Here is a 13,592-nt window from a genome sequence, read left to right on the forward strand (position 1 = left end):
ATTTGCGGAATATATATCGCTTGTACATATTACATTTCTTCTGAGACCCATAGTAAAATTTTATGTAGAATATTTCCGCCATTGAAACTATTCACCTAGCATGAAGAATTATGGGAGATAATGGACCATTTCCGAAATCTTCATATAAGCAGCTACTAAAAATCATATTGGATTTTTGACCTGGATTTCAGGAACATTTATAATATATACAGAGATCTTGTTGCAGAAAACCCCTAGTCAAATTTTATGTAGAATATTTTGTCCATTGACAATATTTCACTTGAACGATGTTTTATACCTTATAATGGCGGAATTCGAAAGTTCGCCAAAAAAATAATATAAATTTTTGGTACTTTGTATTATTTATAAGATTTGTGGAATATATATTGTATCTACAGATTACGTATATTTGGAGGCCCATAATGAAATTTGATGTAGAATATTTACTCCATATACACTTTTCCCCTAGGATAAAATATTATGGTACATAATGGCCCAATTTCGAAAACAAATTTTAAGAAATCGTATAGTGCATTTATGCGGTTAAAATTGTGGTATTTGAGAGTTTTTTATGTCCACCACAGTTATCTTGTTGTTGGGGATCCCTAGTAAAATTTTATATAGAATATTTTCTTCATTGACGACAACTCCATAGAATGAAGTTTTAAACGAAATAATGGCGGAATTCAGAAAACTATGAAGTAGCCTTAAAAATATAAAAACAAATTTGCACAAATATTTTGTCTGTTTCTATACTCAAAAAGGTCTAAAATTTTTGAAATTAATAAAAGACAAATCGAAAATAATTTCAATTAATAGAAGTACCTTGCAAGTTCTGGGTAGATCCTGAGATTTTACAACTATTTCATGTTCGAAAACGTTTCTCTGGTAAAAAAAAAATGCAAAAGAAATCAATTCTTGTGGCGTTCGGGAACTAAGCTTATATGTGACAGAACTAGACACCATATTTAGAGTTGTATTTCGTACAGACACTTTACATATATGCTTTTGAATAAGACAATAACACATGCTATGTTAGGATGATCAGCTGATACACTCTCGTACTGTCACAATGTATTCTATTCCTCTATGACCGCGACAGATGGCATTTATAGCGATACCGGATGGATGGAGGAGAATGAATTTGATGCAATGAATGAAGAGGCAATAGTACATAGTTAAACATGAAAATGCAATATCTACGAAGTCGGTTTAAGTCCAATGCGCAAAATGGCGAAAAAAGAATATCACCGCTGGAAACGGATTCAACCAACAAAATCATTTTATTCGGGAGGAAAAACTTTCCATTCCAATACTAATCCCTAGATCACAATATCCAGACTTCCATCACAGTAGGTATTTTGTGGTTATTATTGGTTAAATTAAATTTTAAATAATTATATAATGTAATAATATTAATATATTCTATAAAACATTGTATTTATCTGCTTAATTTATTATTTTAATTATGATTTAACAGCTAATTTTAAGTAAATGTCATTTCACATAATGCTACGTTACGTCTCCACTAATCAACAGTATTCATGACTCTCTCTCTCTCTCTCATCTCCCACTCCATTGATAATGAATATCTCCTTATTATTAAAAGGCAAATTTGTTGTTGATTTTATTTTTAATTATTATAAATACCATACAACCACCGCTATTAATAAATTTTATTTAAATATTTCCATTAAAATTAATAATTAATTGTTTAAATTCCCCTTTACGTCTCCCACTAATCGTAGTCTCTCTCATTGCCTGCATGAGATCATGAACATGGCAATCACATAAAGAGTACCATATACAACAGCACTGACATGTATAGACTACTGTGTGATCAGACACACACGCACTCACTACGCATTGATAACATCTGTTTACATTGCGCGCTTTAATAGCAACAACCACCCAACCAAACACGGCGGCAGCGACGACGACGGATTGACAGACAGATTGACCAATTGAATGGTAATCGACCCCATACCAAGAATCTGGGGACAAATCTACTTGTGTGAAGACAAAATAAAGCAAGACGCAATAAAAACAGAAGAAAAAAAGAAAGTCAACCCGGACATTCACTTGGCAATGTTAACACATGTTTATCTTCGCGCTCAAAATATTCACAGACGACAGGCCAATACAGACGTCATAAGGAAAATTTCTGAAGAAAATCTTAAGGAAAATCGTGTGTGTGTTCTTAAAGGGGAACGAACGATCGCGTAGAAGTGAAAGAGTGTGTGTGTGCGAAGGAAAATAGTGCCACGTAAAAAGACAAGAAAACTTTTATTTTCTTTCATAAAAAAAAGCCTGGGAAAGATTGGAAAACTTCAATTAAATGCCCTAAAGCAATGGAGACACCTAAAAGTGCAGCCCAACAGATACGCTCCATGCGTACGCACACTCCCCGATTATCGGAACGGAAAAAGAAACTTTTCGACTCCAAACTTGATGCAGATAATGATGATGAAGACATGATGATTGGGGTTAAGCCTTTATCTACAAAATATTCGGCTGCGGGGGCAGCAGGTAATCACAACAACCAAAAGACACCTAAAAGTACAAAAAATCTAGAAGCATTAATGGGTGGTGGCAGCGGCGGCGGCGCTGCTGGTTCATGTAAGAAAACGCCACGCATTATAAGCTTCTTTGAGCTGGATTCCGATGAGGCGGAATTGGTGGAGAGACCTTCTCCGACGTCGGACAAAATTTCTCCTTCCACAAGACGGAGTTTACGCTTGAGTGGCAAAAAGGGTGGCCACTCACCCAACTCCAGTAAATCTGGTTCAGAGCTGTCCAGCTCACCGCACAAAGAAAACATACCCATCAAGACGCCCAGTCGTAAACAACAACAAGAAGATAAGCAGCTACAGAAAATGTTTAGCAATTCAATGCAAATTACACCACGTGAAAAGTCCATTGTCATAGATGAGACTTCCAGTGAAGATGGCGATGAGGATGCCGATAATGAAGAGGATGGTGGTGGCATGGAGGATAAACGTGAAAGGATCAAAAAGAATCTAAATAAACGTTGTGTTGCCGATGGCTCAACAGGTTAAGTCCAATGCGCAAAATTGCCAAAAAGAGCATATCCCCCTTGGAATCGGGTTCGATTTCAACCAAATCATTTTATTCGGGAGCAAAAACATCACCCAGCAATAACAACAACAATCGTACAACATGTCGAAATCTTTTTGGCTCCAGCAATCGAACAAGTCCGAACACTAACACATCCCCCACCACCTACTCATCCACCACAAGAGCACCGAAAAGTCGTCGCAGTGATTCAATGGTAATCAATCGGGGAGTACGCCACAAGGTTAAAAAGCGTACCTCCATGAATGTACCGCAGCGACATTACGCCCCCGTGGACATTGAACGGATTCTAAGTAATGTTCGCAATGAGAAGTTACGAAACCTCATTACCACAAAACGTGAGCAGAAGCAACAAATCGAAAAGGTGCATAGCATTTTCCGCCAAGCTTCCAATCCCATTGCCATGGCGAAACCGTTGAGCTGCCTTTCACTACAGGACGATAGCAATAATAACAATTTGCCAGCGGTGGATGAAAAGCCTTTACTGAATAATAACAACAAAACTTGTTATGGTTCTTCCCAATCCCTGTCGGCGAGAAATAGCATTTACAATGATACCGATTTCTCAGATATTGAATGTGATTCAGTGGAAGAGGATGAGGAGGAGGATGATAATGCCGCATTTGCAAGTGCCCTGCGTGCCATGGATGAGGAAGTAATACCCATAGTTAAACATGAAGATGCAATATCCACCAAGTCGGATGATGCCGTATCGGTTAGTAGTACAAAGAGGAAATTTTTCAAATCTGGCCGACAGACCAATACCAAGAAGGAGGTGAAGATAACCGATAATATAAGAGCCACGGTGAAGGCAAATGGTAAGCTGCGGCTGGTGGAGGAAAAGAAGAAGGTTAAGAAACGCCTTAAGATACGAAATTCGGGTGAGTTGTATTATTTTGTTTATATACACTTTATTATAGAAAATATCAATTTGAATATGATTTCGAATTTTAGAACCTCTAATGTATTTGTGTAAAAGTTTTAGAGGAGGTCCGTTGGTCTTTCTTCAGCCATCTTCCGAAATATCTGCTTTAGAAAGCTGAAATATTCTACACAAGGGTATTTTGCCTGCTGGCATGTCAGGTTCGGAAATATGAATTGATTTGGCCCAGGTTTAGGCATAGCCCCCACAAAATATTACCCTCTATTTTCGATCTTTTGATGATTTTCTGAAGGGTTTTGAAACCGAATTGGCTGTAATTGGACATTTTGGTTACTCATTGTGTGGCAAATCTCCCAACCAAAAATTATGGACATTGGTCCACATTTAATTAAATATAACTCCCATTGCCCGATTTTCTAAATTTTATAGGTTTTGTGCACTTTTTTCACTTGTGCACTTTTCATGTATAGCCCCGATTACCCTATTTTCCGATTTTTAAGGATTTGGTGCATTGTTTCTAAGCGAATTTACTGTAATTTGATATTATGGGTTCTCGTTGGGTGGTACACCTCCCTGCAAAAATGATCAATATATTCCCACGTTTGGGAATAGCCTCCATATAACGGAAAACCAATTTTTCGAATTTTCGACTCAGTTTCTGACGCGAATTGCATGTAATTTAAAATATCGGGTTCTAATTGGATGGTACACCTCCGTACCAAAAATGATCAATATAGGTCCATCTTTAAAAATAGCTCCCATATAACCGAAACTCCATTTTTCGGATTTGGACACATTCAACATCGGTCCACTTTTAGGTAAAGCGCCCTTATAACGAAAAATCGATATTTCGGTTTTAAGACATAATTTCCTATGCGAATTTTGTGAAATTTGATATATAGGGTTCTCACGAGGTAGAACACCTCCCTACTGAAAATCATCAACATCGGTTCACTTTAAGGTCTAGACCCCATATAACGAAAAATCCTTTATTCGGATTTTCGACACATTTTTCCATGTGACTTGGCTGTAACTTTATATTTTGTCTTCGCACTGGATAGAACACCTTCCTGCAAAAAATCATCAATATCGGTACGCATTTCAGAGTAGCCTCCATGCAGCGGAACACCAGTTCTTTCTATATTTTTCGACACATTTACATTCCGAATGGGTTGTAATTTGATTGCTTAGCAAATGTCTCTACCAAAAATACCCCTATAGGTCTAATTCAAGGTCTAGACCCCAAAGAACGGAAAATCAATTTTTCGGATTTTCGACACATTTTCCCAAGCGAATTTGCTGTAATTTGAGATTTTGGGTTTTCATTAGGTGGTATACCTCCCTGCAAAAAATAATCAATATCGGTCCACTCTTCCGAATAGCCCCCATGCAGCGGAACCTCAGTTTTTCTTAATTTTTCGTTAGGGTATACGTTGCAAAGGGGCTCTAATTTGATATTTTGGCTTCTCAATTGGCTAAAAAATCTTCCCGTAAAAATTATCTAGGTTGTTGCACGATTCGGGGTAGCTTCGATTCGGCTTCCCTCATTAATTTTCTGTATTTTGAAAACTTTTTAACAATTTCTCCTTCTTTTTCCCCCTTTCATTCCAGTTGCCAGTGAATTTTCCGATGAACAGGCCACTGTTGAGGCTATTTTGCGGAATCTTGATGACACCGCCTTTGGTGATATCATTGAACAGGTGCAAGATGAAGAAGAGGAGGAACAAACATTGAATGCTAATAGCGGCGCTACTGATACCCTGAACAATAATGAATTTCTGGATGAAATCGATATGCAACTTTCGCTCATGCATAATCAAGAATGTAATTCAAATGCGGGAGATAATTGTCTGCAGCAGGACATTAAAGACGATATCAAACCTGATTATCACGAATTTATAAAGCGATTACCCTACAATACCACAGATCCAGAAATTATAGAACGGCAACATTTACTTCTCGATTTCCTGATTACGAATAATATTTGTACGGAAGAAAACTTTACGATATTTATTGCGGATCCTGATAATCACAAAGAAGAGGCGGAACGTATTATTGATGATTTGGTTATGGTGGTGACGGGTCAACAGCAGGATTTCCGTCACAAAATACCCTATAATACCACCGATCCGCAGTTGATTGCTCAGCAGGAGGCCTTTTTGGCCTTTATGGAAGAGAACGCCTTGTGTACAGAAGAAAATTTCGATATATTCATAGCGAATTATGAACAAAGAAAGGAGGAAGCTGATGCCATATTGGCTCAATATATGGCATTGGATGTTAAGTTGAAACATGAAGATGAAATGGCGGCGGCCAATGCGGCAAGTGGGGTGACATATGTGACGGAGGCAATAGGGGAACATAATCAACACGTGGTGACCATGATACCGGGGAATATGCATAACAGTAGTAGTAGTCACCCACAGCAGCAGCAACAGCAACAAATGACATCGAATGTTGTTGTGGCGCCCAATGCGGTTGCCTCGGAGAATAACACCCCCAAATTGTTCCCTATATTTTACCCTGGAGGAGGCTGTCAACCCTTATCAATACCCCAGACAAAACGTAAACATGTGCAGAGATCTTGGAATGCTGGCTATGGTTCAAATCAATATCAAATCGATGCTGGGCAAAAAGAATTTGGTGCCCATCAGTGTAAGCAGTGTGGCCTGGTTTATACGGCTCATGAGCCGGAAGAGGAAAAACTCCATCGAGATTTCCATGCTTCGCTGCATGTTTTGCGTTTCAAAGGATGGATTGATGAAGACATTATGGCCATATACCCTGAATGGGGTCCCGATGGTCGCATTATACGTCTCACCGAAACCTCACCCCTTAAGCGCAGGGAGCGGCTAATGGATATATTAAAAATTGTCGATAAAGAGCTGGGCTTTGCATCGTACATTATACCAAAAACTTTTATGGCCTATTTTGCGGTGAGGAAAATGCAAATTGTGGGCCTATGCTTGGTACAGCCATTGGATAAGGCAAATAAATATATAAATATTAACGGGGTGGATTGTTGTACGGAGGAGGAATTTGAGGCCAAGTAAGTGGAGATATTTTTCGATTTTGACATATTTTTTTAAATAATTTTCCCCTTTTTCTCTTCTAGATGTGGCATATCCCGCATTTGGGTCTCACCCTTACATCGACGTTTCCACATCGCCAGCAAACTAATACAAGCAGTGCAATTAAACACCATTTATGGTGAAGAGATACCATTGGATAAAATTGCCTTTAGTGCGCCCACCGAAATGGGCAAGGCTTTTGCCCAGAAGATAACAAAAATGGAAAATTTCTTGGTTTATCAATAATAATAATAAAAAAACAACAACAATAAAAAAACAACAACAACAAGAGCTACAACAAGTGGTCGGTCGTGCGATACGATTGTTTGCTTTACAATTTTGTTATCAAACTCCTCTCTTTCTCTCTCACTCTCTCTTTCTGTCTCTACCTTTTTTTGTTTATATGGCCAGAAGAGTTTAACACTGTGTATAAAAACTGAAATTAGATTATTTTGTTTTTTTAGGAATGAATAAAAAGAAGAAGAAAAAATCGATATGGTACCTTTTTAAAAACCAATTCAAATTTTTATACGTTTGGTTATTTTACCCCTTAAATTACATGGCTTCAAGTTGATTTTGTATGGCTTTACATTTCGTTTTACTTAAGAATTCGATTTTAAATTAAAAACAATTAATTTTAAATATTGGCATAATATGTTCATTTCAACACGATGTATAAAAAAATTAATTTTTTATTAAAAGGAGACATTTTATGATTTTTTTTTTTTTTGTTTTTGGATATTTTAATTTTCAAACTTAAATTCCAATTCATTTTAATTTCGATTTTTTGCCTTTAATTTGAATTAATTTTTGTATTTTTTTTAATTCTTACCCCTTTTGTCTTAAATTCCAATTCATTATTTTATTTCCCTTTTTTAAATATTTTTTGCATTTAATTCGAATTCATTTCTATTATCCTCTGCTAACATTTGAATTAATTTTTGTATTCCTGTTTATGTATTTTTTAATACATTGCATTAAAATTCGAATTCATTATTTTATCACCATTTTTTTTTAATTTTAAAAATATATTTCTACACCTCAAAATTCCCTTTTTTATTTTGAAAAAATCCTTCCCTTTGCCATAAATTCAAATTCATTTTATTTATCGCTTTTATACTTCGCCTTAAATTCGAAATCAGTTAACCGTTTTAGCTACCTTTTTTATGAATTTCTTTTTTGTATTTAATTTTTTTTATTTTGTTTATTATTTTCTGTTATATAAATCTATTATACTTTCTTTTAATAAAAATCAATATATGCATATATTTTTTATCATATTTTGAAAGAGAAAGGAAAAAATATAGAATCGTTTTAATTTAAGGTCTCATAATTACTTATAACAAAAAAATAGATCTTAATAAAATCATTTTTGTTTTTTTAAATACACACAATTGGTGAAGAATTTTTTTTGGGTGGAAGTCCATTTTTTTTTTTTTTGAGATTTGAAAAATAATGAAAACTAAACAAAACTAAAGAATTTATAGGAATACTTGCAAAGTTCAAAAAATTAAAAAAAAAAAAAAAAATTCTGGAGACCTCCTCTATCCGTTAAAACATAATTAATCTCAATTTTATATTCCAACAGCAACAATTATTCCAAATTTTAGGATTCCAGCTCTCTCCGTTCTCCTAAAATCCAAATTGTACCAAATCTAGTGCCGTTTAGTACATTTTCGTACACATAAATACGAATTTTCAAAGATGTCTCTCTCTATATAGCTCAATCTTCAACAGTAATCTTAATATCAAATTTCAGGTTTTCAGCCCTATCCGCTCTCCCAAAATCCAAATTGTACTAAATTTAGTACCATTTAGTACTTTTTGTATCAATAGGTACGAATTTCTTAAACTACCACAATCCTACACTTCAACAGTCATTTTAAATGCCAATTTCAAGGCTCCTGAATCCAACTTGCACCAAATTTAGTACCATTTAGTACTTTTCGTATAAGTAAGATTTTTTAAAGCTACCTCAATCCTGTACCCCATTTCCCCAATTTTCAGGCTTCCATCTCTATATACGCATTTAAATACAAAAGGGTACCATATTTGGTACATTTTTGTACTTTTCGTACCTTTCTATTTCCAAAAACACGCCTACACACCAACAACAACCCACACTTAAAATTTGTATTCAGCCGCTTCGTCTATAAAATTTTAGTGATCAGTCACTTAACACTACTTTTCTCTTGAGATATATAATTTAAAAAAATTAATTTAATAAAACCCTTGAAAAAAATATTTAAAAAAAATCCACAGTAGTGTTTGGCGGGTTATTTGGGATACCATTTGTATTTTGTTTTTGCAAAATAGTCAGGCTTAATCCCAGTTTGTTGCTTTTATAAAAAACAACTATTTATTAGTGGGGAATGTATGGCATTGTCCGCCGGTTTGAAAGGTTTGTTGTAAAGAAGCTATTAATAGCTTCTGGGAAGAATATCCCAACAAAAAACTAAGGGAACTGATGAGGATCAGTGGCGAGATCCGAAACTATAGTCTTCCCTGCCTTACCCCTCCGGACACTGCCATACATTCCCCACTAATAAATAGTTGTTTTTTATAAAAGCAACAAACTGGGATTAAGCCTGACTATTTTGCAAAAACAAAATACAAATGGTATCCCAAATAACCCGCCAAACACTACTGAAGTTGTAGACGAGGCACGGTCATACTGTTTGGTTTATTGCTTTAACTAGCAATACCAACAACAACGTTATGTGCATTCGTCACAAAGTGACGACACATAGCAGTGGGAAATGTGTTGTAGTTGTCTGTAAATGCCTTGTGGACCACGAAGTCAGGCGCCAACAAAACGAACTTCTCATTGGGGTCGTATCGCTGGTAACGTAAGAACTTCGAATTGTCACAAGAGACATTTGGGTTTGAAAGGTTTTTTGTAAAGAAGCTATTAATAGCTTCTGGGGAGAATATCCCAACAAAAAACTAAGGGAACTGATGAGGATCAGTGGCGAGATCCGAAACTATAGTCTTCCCTGCCTTACCCCTCGGCGGACAATGCCATACATTCCCCACTAATAAATTGTTGTTTTTTATAAAAGCAACAAACTGGGATTAAGCCTGACTATTTTGCAAAAACAAAAAAAAATCCACGCCTTTGTTATACCCTTGAAAAAATTATTTAAAAAAAATCCACGCCTTTGTTAAACCCTTGAAAAAATTATTTTAAAAAATCCACACCTTTGTTAAATTCTTGAAAAAAAATTATTTTAAAAAAATCCACGCCTTTGTTAAACCCTGGAAAAAAAATTATTTAAAAAAAATCCACCCTTGAAAAAAATTATTTAAAAAAAAATCCACCCTTGAAAAAAATTATTTAAAAAAATCCACGCCTTTGTTAAACCCCTGAAAAAAAATTATTTAAAAAAAAATCCACCCTTGAAAAAAATTATTTAAAAAAATCCACGCCTTTGTTAAACCCCTGAAAAAAAATTATTTAAAAAAAATCCACCCTTGAAAAAAATTATTTAAAAAAATCCACCCTTGAAAAAAAATTATTTAAAAAAAATCCACCCTTGAAAAAAATTATTTAAAAAAATCCACGCCTTTGTTAAACCCCTGAAAAAAAATTATTTAAAAAAAATCCACCCTTGAAAAAAATTATTTAAAAAAATCCACGCCTTTGTTAAACCCCTGAAAAAAATTATTTAAAAAAAATCCACCCTTGAAAAAAATTATTTAAAAAAAAATCCACGCCTTTGTTAAACCCTTTGAAAAAAAAATTATTTAAAAAAAATCAACGCCTTTGTTAAATTAAACTCTTGAAAAAAATTATTTAAAAAATCCACGCCTTTGTTGGTGGCTTATCCTTTCAAATGCTTTTTATTTCACCTTAATACGATCATTATTACCAAAGTTACAGCCATGTAAAGATCATCAGCACAACAGCACACAGACGCAATTTAATATGCATGCACAATCAATCAATGGAGCTAGGCAATCGAGATATCCACCCCACACCACCCACTTTAGAGTCTAAACGCAACCAGAGAGTCACGAGTCAGCGTCATACTTTTTCGCCGGCGTGAAAACCAAACGAAAGAGTTAGCGTTAGCGGCACAAAATGTCAATTATTTGTTTTCATTTTCTGACAGAAAATTTTACGTTGTGCAAACCAAAATCAATTTATTATTTAATAAACAATAATGTCAAGGAACTTGGATAAAATTATCGAAAAAATATATTTTTCTTCCATTTTATTATTAATTCGTTAAAAAACATCCACAATCATTGAAAATATTTGTTTTTTCAACAGCACTGCCATATGTTTTGATATAAATTCTCATTGAAATTTGGTAGCACTGTTGATTTTTACCTAAAATATGGCAACTCAATTGAGAGCAAGAGAGAAACAGTATGACACAAAAATGAATAAAATCTATTCTAGCGTCATGCCGCTAAACGCGAACGTCAGCCGTCGCGATTTCCCGTTGCCTATAAGAAACACACGGCAAACGACTGTCGCTGACTCTAGACTCTATGGTTGCGTTTAGACTCTTAACAACACCACAACAACAGTATTTGTTAAGAACATCTATCCCCCCATTACCTCCCACTCTGTGTAGCAAAACAATATCACAAGAGAAGAGACCCGAGAAAGAAACACTGAGAGAAGAACACTTATACTCTCCTCTAATCAGTTACATTGTCCCATAATGACAACAGATACTAACAACAAACGGCGTTTGGCGCCTTTTTTCTTTAGAAGTTGCGAAATAATTCTTGTTCTTACCTTTATATCATGTCCAGTTTTGTAGAGAGGGCTTGCATTTTCTAAACAAAACAAAAAGCACACGCACACACACGGGGAAAATGAAAAATATTGGTTATTCTTTTAAGAAAATCTAAACGCGATTATAAAAAAAACCCCGAAAACATATCGACACACAATTTTAACAATTTTACATTGAATATTTCTCGCAACCATTTGGACAAGGAAACGAAAAGGAATTTCAATAGGAAATAAAATACTTAACTACCACAACAGCACGATTAAGGCAAAGCGACACACACACACACGATTTGTTTGCTTTATAAATTTAATTTTTTTTTTAAATTTTAATAATTAAATTCACTCGCGAATAAAAAAACGAACTTCTGCCGGGACATTTATTAAATAATTTTGATTTTTCCAAACTAATATTCCAATTCGATCGATTTCTTATTACGTAGGAATTCCCGCAACCGCACTTCACGACATTTAAAGAAGAACTGAAGCCGAGTAAATTTCCGAGAACAATGAATGGATCAAACGAATGGAGAGTTACCGGAAGAGAGCCAATTGGCAAACTCCATTGCATTACGCACTCACACACAACAACTGTTGGTGCGTGGAGATGTCATGAGCAGGGCTGCCAGATTTTTTTTTGGGAAAATCGTCAAAATGACGATTTTTTTTATCAAAAATCGTCAAAAATTTAAATACGCACATTTAGATATATTTAAATATATTTTTTATTAAAAGGAACATAAAAGAGGTATTCAATTTATTAAACACGTTTTTTAAAGCTAATCAAGAAATTCATTTATTTTATAAATAAATATTTGAATAGTCATTTCGACTTTAACACTAGAACGCCGAAGGCAGTCATTTTGACCGCTTTCCAATTTCAAGTAAAAAAGCAACTGTGCATTTAAAGACACTTTTTATTTAAATTTGGTGTCTTTTTGTATCTCATAGAACTACGTTTATTATAAAAAATCACTAAATTTAAAATAAAAGTGTCATTAAATGCACAGTTGCTTTTGTACTTGAAATTGGAAAGCGGTCAAAATGACCGCCTTCGGCGTTCTAGTGTTAATAAAGTCATTCATTTTGAAAAGAAATATTTGTGTTAATTATTTTCAACATGTCGGTTTTAATTAACGTATCGTAACAATTTGTTTTGTTAATTTTTAAATAATCTTTGGTATAAATTTCTCCATTGAATCCTTATTGGGGGCAATTGCGACTTTTCGTTTTATTAAGATTTACTTGGCTGAAAACACGCTCAACATTTGCTGAGGAATGGGATAATACCATTGCCTTCCGTACAAATTTAGTTATTATAGGAAAAACATATGAACCATCACCACGTTTCAAATCAAATATTGCATTCCAAAAAAGGAAATAAATCGGTTTCATCATTTTCACAAATCAAAATCAAACAACCTTAGTTCGCGAAATTCTGAATCCAATTTTTGTTTTTCATCTTCGTTCACAAAATGTGGAAATAACTAATATACGTGGGACTTATCATAGATACAATTTTAAAAATGCTTTCAAATCGAATCATTTTAAAATTGTAACAACTTTGTATAAATTGAAACTTAAATTTAATAACAACTTTTCCGTTCACCAATTTTCTTCTATTTGCCCGTGTCAAAAAACAACAACCGTTAACTTTTATTTGTTTTGTTGATGTCTACCCAGAGAACGGCACAGCTAATTGGTAGTTTTTCATCTATCTGGGTAAACGTAAACTGTTGTTGGCTTTGTAACAATACAAAGTATACCTCACACACATATGCCAAATATTCAT

At 34.6% G+C, this 13,592-nt stretch overlaps 1 protein-coding gene across 1 annotated transcript; it reads left to right on the plus strand.

Annotated features, from left to right (window-relative positions):
• The first annotated feature begins 2,351 nt into the window (after window positions 1–2,351).
• Window positions 2,352–7,296, plus strand: LOC133338285 (N-acetyltransferase eco). The gene is made up of 5 exons (XM_061546462.1): window positions 2,352–3,054; window positions 3,141–3,977; window positions 5,591–5,787; window positions 5,851–7,028; window positions 7,095–7,296. Exons 1-5 carry the CDS (start codon window positions 2,352–2,354, stop codon window positions 7,294–7,296), a joined length of 3,117 nt encoding a protein of 1,038 aa, XP_061402446.1.
• The last annotated feature ends 6,296 nt before the right edge of the window (window positions 7,297–13,592 follow it).

The sequence above is a fragment of the Musca vetustissima genome, unplaced genomic scaffold (genome assembly GCF_032173495.1).
Source record: "Musca vetustissima isolate MV318-11 ecotype Yass unplaced genomic scaffold, APGP_CSIRO_Mvet_v1 utg8637, whole genome shotgun sequence".
NCBI lineage: Eukaryota > Metazoa > Arthropoda > Insecta > Diptera > Muscidae > Musca > Musca vetustissima.